The following is a 5,852-nucleotide window of genomic DNA, read 5'->3' on the forward strand; positions in this document are numbered from 1 at the left end:
CTTGAAAATCTTTAAAAAATAAGAGAGCAGTCAGGTGTGGTGTGGTGTGGTGCGGGCTCACACCTTTAATCCAGCACTCTGGAGGCAGAAGCAGGTGGATCTCTGAGTTCAAGGCCAGCCTGGTCTACAGAGGGAGTTCCAGGACAGCCAGGGCTACACAGAGAAACCCTATCTTTAAAAACCAAAAAGTAAACAATGTAATCATGTTGTTAAGAAAGCATTCTGTGACTGGAAAGTATCTGTATAGGTATTCAAATGTTTTCTGATAAAGCTGAATTATGTCTCTAAGCCATTACGTGTGTGAAGACGACAGAGCCTTTCTAAGAAAGGATGCTATGCTAGTATCAGCCTGTCTGATATGGACAGAACAGAAAGGACTAGGGAACAATTTAACAATCTATGCAACTATCAATTAACAGGGTTAAAAAGAAAGCAACCTCCATCCTCAGAGAAAGTCAAGCTCTGCAAGCAGCAGGCACAGGGGTCCACACAAGCTTGTGAAAACAGCAGCAAAAGCTGCTAGGGGATGCTGGGATAGACAAGAATCAAACCAGGCCACATGACGCCAGTATAGCACAGACCAACTCTATTCCAGGCTCCCAGTCACTAAAACCAGTGTGTGATTCGTATAAACCAGAGACCTGAACCAGGAGGGAGGGAAGTGTCCTAGGCAGAAGCATTACCACCGTAAGTCCATGTGAATGACCTCATGGCACGCTAGTGACAGTCCCCTCCTCTACACTACGGAGGGGCCCAGGGACACATGACCCCAGCACCAAGTTTTAGCTTTCTCAGTGGGAAGTTACAGATACAAGGTTTTATCTGAAAAGAGCAAACTGAAGCCAGGTAAGAGGCAGTGAGAACTGGGGACAATGGGATACAAAGATACAGCTCCATAGGATGGATCTCCAGGAAAATTTCCCATTTCACACTGGAAATAAAGTCCTTTACACACTTACTGTCTTACAACACAGTGCTAGAAAGAGTGAGAGGTTCACTGCACCTGCTTCCTGGCTTCAGCTGGCTTCAGCTGGCACGGTACATATGTCTAAGACGACGTAAGAAACACAACGATGCCTCTCATCATCCTGCACAGCTGCCGAGAGGATGTGGGTACCTCAAGAGGTGATGGCAAGGCTACCAGCGTCTTATCATTACAGGAATAGGCTGTAGCAGGGCCATCTTGACACACTGATAGCGCCCAGCCTGAACAGCAAACAGCACCCTTTCACTGCTGGACAGGACTGAGCTGCAGTCAACCACCCAGTACAATGTCACCCCAAACCTCACGAGATACCATTTGCCTCCTGGGTGGGGCACAGCTCAGAATGACCTCCTGAATAGAAGGAAAAAGACACCATACAAGGTCTGACTGGGGTGATGAAGGCAGAGGGCCCCTGCTTGGTACCATCTGGATTTGCACAAGGGACCACTGTGTTAGTACTTGAGCTGTCAGGTGGTCTCTCCTTTCTCACTGACCCTGATAGCCAAGGGTTCAGGAAGTGTAACAAAGGGATGGTCTTCGGGAACTATGAGCTGTGCCTGTGCAAACCAAGGCTCTTGTAGCCTTCCCTCCACAGGCTCTCATGCTTGTCCTCAGCCACAGCTCTGCTGAGCAGCACAGCTGTCACCCTCCGGGAAAAGACCGCTCTGAGATAAGCCACAAGTTTTTGCCCCACCCAGTTTTATGTTGTCAGCTGAAAAACACTGAATTATTTTCAACCTGGCCTCCCCAAACCTCACGAGAGGTGGCGCTGGCTACCTTGGGGTTGGTTCGCTGCTGCAGTCTCCGCTCTTCCCGCTCTCTCTGTAGCCTCTCAAACTCCTCTCTGATCTCGGCTGGAGTTCTCTTTCTCTCCACCACCTGTGAGCAGAATTGAGGGAGAGAGATGAGGCCCAGGACACCCAGAGCCGACTTTTGCTTGACACGCACAGGATAGCCAATATCCAGGGGCTAGCAGGGCAAACCCTGGGCTCTAAAGATACTGAAGGAGTTGCACAGAGCAGCCTACCAACCCTGTGAGAAAAGCAAGGCTCTGCTGGCCTCTGGGCTCCCCCCAAACTGACATTCTTTATCTTAGTAACCCCTCAGAGGCACAGGAACCTTATAAAGAGATCCTACAGTTAGTTCTACTGAGAAATCAACTGTCAATGCAGTACACTTGGGATTCAAAACTTGGGACCTCTAGTCATGTGAGGGATGGGGCTCGTCCTCTACGACACGAGGCACAGCTCTGAGCTGCCAGTGACGCTGTGGTCTCAGGTCCAACAACACTGGAGGACCTAACAACAGATGACATGAAAGTCACCGGCACACCATGAGATCAAGTCTGGACAAGCCAGGACACTCTAGCACGGCCTTGCTTAGTCTCAGTGTACGGGACAGGAAGGTGATGCAGCTGACATTTCAGAGGCGGAGCTTCATGGAAAGGGCAAGGCCACTGTGGACATCAGGTACCTTACCTCTGCAGCCACTGTACCACGATGACCAAGTGTACAATCCTAAGCCCTCATGAGAAACGCAGAGCCTGGGAGCACAACGGAGCCCGGTGCTGGGTCTCAGCCTGGTATGCGCCGCGGTGAAAACAACCTGGGTCCTTCTCCCCATGCCCACACTCTACACAAGTCCTGCACATGGCTGGTTATAGAGTCAGAACCAATTGCCAAATTAAAATGGCTGGTCCCTCCACAATGCTGATGACGCTTCCTGGGTGCAGAGACCTCCCTCTTGGCAGTCATAAGCCTCCGCCATCAGGGCTTTACCTGGCACTAATCAAGTACAGGAGGCTGGGGTGGTCCAGTGAGGGCAGTCCCGGCTGTGGGCACTACAACTTTTGCTATGTGCTATGTGATAACCCCTGCCCTGAGCCCCCACAGAAGCCTAGTTCACCTGGGCCAGTAGGAAGACTGACTCCATCAGAGAAGCGCTGTGGAATAATCTTTGTGCATACTGTGACTGTATCGGATTTGTGTATACTGTGACTGTATAATAAAAAGCTGAACAGCCAATCACTAGGCAGAGAACAACTAGCCAGATAGAGAACGAGTTGAACACACACAATGGGACAGAGGTAAAAGTCACTTGGTAGAATGTAGATTAATAAATATGGGTTAAGCTATAAGAGCTAGTTACAGCCGGGCAGTGGTGGTGGACACAACTTTAATCCCAGCACGTGGGAGGCAGAGGCAGGTGGATTTCAGTGAGTTTGAGGGCAGCCTGGTCTACAAAGCAAGTTCCGGGATAGTCAGGGCTACATAGAGAAACCCTATCTTGAAAAACCAAACAAACAAAAAGAACAAAACAAAACAAAACAAGAGCTAGTTAGAAACAAGCCTGAGATATTGGCCGATCTTTCATAGTTAATAAAAAGTCTCTGTGTGGTTATTTGGGAGCTGGCTGGCAGGACAGAAAAAGTCCAACTACAGGGAAGGATGGGTCAGGTGGGGGTGGGCAGTTCACCTCCAGGGAGAATGTCCACAGCTACAGTCCCTAGGCATTGTTGGGTCTGAAAAGTCTAGGATCCTAAGTCAACTTTTTTAAATATTCTGAAACAAGGTCTCTCTCTAGTCCTAGCTGTCCTGGATCTTATTGTGTAGACCAGGCTGGCCTCAAACTCACAGCGACTTGCCTGACTCTGCCTCCCAAGTGCTGGGATTAAAAGCATGCACCACCACATCTGGTTTATATTAATATCTTTTTTTTTTTTTGGTTTTTTTCGAGACAAAAAGATTTATTTATTGCCGGCTGGTGGTGGTGCAGAGATCCGCCTGCCGCGGATCTCTGTGAGTTCAAGGCCAGCCTGGTCTACCTGTCTCGAAAATCCAAAATAAATAAATAAAAATCGAAACCCTGTCTCGAAAATCCAAAATAAATAAATAAAATTTTGTTTTATGCATATGGGTGTTTTGCTTAAATGCATATCTGTATCACTTGTGGTGCCTGGTGCCAGGGAAGTCAGAAGTCAGCATCAAGTCCTCTGGAAATGGAGTCACAGATACCTGTGAGCCACCATGTAAGTGCTGTGGTTTGAACCTGGGTCCTCTGGAAGAACATCTCTCCAGCCCCAACAGTAGCATCTCATGTGGCCATAGACAACCGTCAAGGCTATCATAAGCACCACATGTTTCTATTGGCCAGACCTAGGCTTTTTAGATTTTGTGAGCTTCCCACTAACATTCATTTCTCACATTGCCTTAGTTACCTCTGCTCTGTGACAGTTCGAGATCCGCTCTCATGATACATTTCTGCTTTTCATAGAGTTACCCTTCTTAGACACTCTCATAGGGGACAATGGGTAACGTACAGGGCTGCAAACTGCAGATGTATCAGGTCAAAGGATGTGCCCACGAGAGCAGTTTGCAGGCAAGTTGAATCATGTGGTTTCACTCCGCCTGCCAGCCAGGATGAGTGCCGAGACCATCTAAGCGTTCAATCTGACTTTCTCAATTCTAAGGAAAAGACAAACTTCACTTTCAACGTGGGCACTGGCGTCAACACTGCCAGCCAGCTCCAGGCGCTGACATGGCAGGAATCACCAGCTGGAGGCTGTTATTGGTTACACAACAAGTTCCAGGCCTTCTAGAGCATCATAGTGAAAGCTGCCTTTAAAAGAAAGGCCCAATTTCAATCCTAACATCCTCCATTAGACACAAGTGACGTCACAGCTGAGACCCAGGTGCTTCTGAGGCATTTCACATACTCTGGATGAACAATTACCTTCACCTTTTACCAAACAACCTAGATGTTTACTCAAGTAACAGGCTGTGACAGGTGACCTTCAGCCACCAAAGACCTGTATTCTGAAGACATCAGTAACACAATGAATGCCATGTCCTTCATGTGGAGAGAGCGCCCATGTAAACGGGAACTGCGGTCACTCCACAGATCATGGCCAAATTCAGATGCTCCACGCGCATCAGGGAGCTGGTGTCCTGCTGCATGCTGGTACTGTTAATACCCAAGGATGCTTTAATTTTTGGTTTGTGTTTTGGTTCTCAACCTTCCTAATGTTGCAACTCTTTAAATATGGTTGGTGACCCTCAACCATAACATTATTTTTGTCACTACTTCATAACTGTAATTTTGCTACTATCATAAATGTATTTTTTGAGACAGGTTTGTTAAAGGGATCAAGGCCCACAGGTTGAGAACTGTTCTATGGAGCCAAGGCTGGCTTGGAACTCACTGTGTGCCCCAGGCTGTTCTGCCTCACAAGAGCTGGGATTACTCCCACGAGCCATCATACCTGGCTTGCTTACCTTGTGGACTTACTGGGAAATTTGTTTCATTAAAGCAGTTTGCTATGAAGCTATGCACGCAAAGTTGACCACTCACCATCTGTGACTGGCTGCCTCCTGCATAAGAGCAGCCAAGTCTGGCTTTGCGGCATGCTAGCTAGCGGGAGACACTCTGCTTTGGTGGGAGGATCCCACCACGCCAGGCGTGCCCAAACACTGCCAGGAACCAAACCCTCATCTGTGATGAGAGCCCCATAGTCAGCAGCCCTGACTATAGCCCTCAGCTCTGGAAACTAATCCAGGGGGCACACAGAGTCTGAGAAGAGTCTAGATGACTGTTTTCCATCTGGGTAAAAGGTACAAATTGCAATGAACTACTGAGATTTCCAGGAAGCTAGAGGCCTAAAACAAACACCTATGGGAGCCAGGCAGGACACATAGAGCCTGCTGCAGACAATGGCCCGATGACAGTATGGAGTGGAGGGGACGGGACAAAGTGTGAACACAGCCTAGTTCAAAGGGCAGGGCTTCCTCAGAGCTGGCAGCTACCTCATGAAGGGACTCAGGTCCAGTGTTGCTATTCTGGCGCTTCAGACAACTGTTGGATATTCACA

The 5,852-nt window shown here is 48.4% G+C and overlaps 1 protein-coding gene across 1 annotated transcript in view; it reads right to left on the reverse strand.

Moving 5' to 3' along the window:
- The window catches only part of Dnajc11 (DnaJ heat shock protein family (Hsp40) member C11), a 51,158-nt gene that overhangs the window by 23,420 nt on the left and 21,886 nt on the right, over positions 1-5,852 (reverse strand). The window contains exon 4 of the mRNA XM_005353666.2: positions 1,763-1,864. Within this exon, the coding sequence (XP_005353723.1) occupies positions 1,763-1,864 (102 nt within the window). The remainder of the gene's footprint in view (positions 1-1,762; positions 1,865-5,852) is intronic.

This window comes from Microtus ochrogaster, chromosome 10 (assembly GCF_000317375.1).
Source record: "Microtus ochrogaster isolate Prairie Vole_2 chromosome 10, MicOch1.0, whole genome shotgun sequence".
Classification (NCBI taxonomy): Eukaryota; Metazoa; Chordata; class Mammalia; order Rodentia; family Cricetidae; genus Microtus; species Microtus ochrogaster.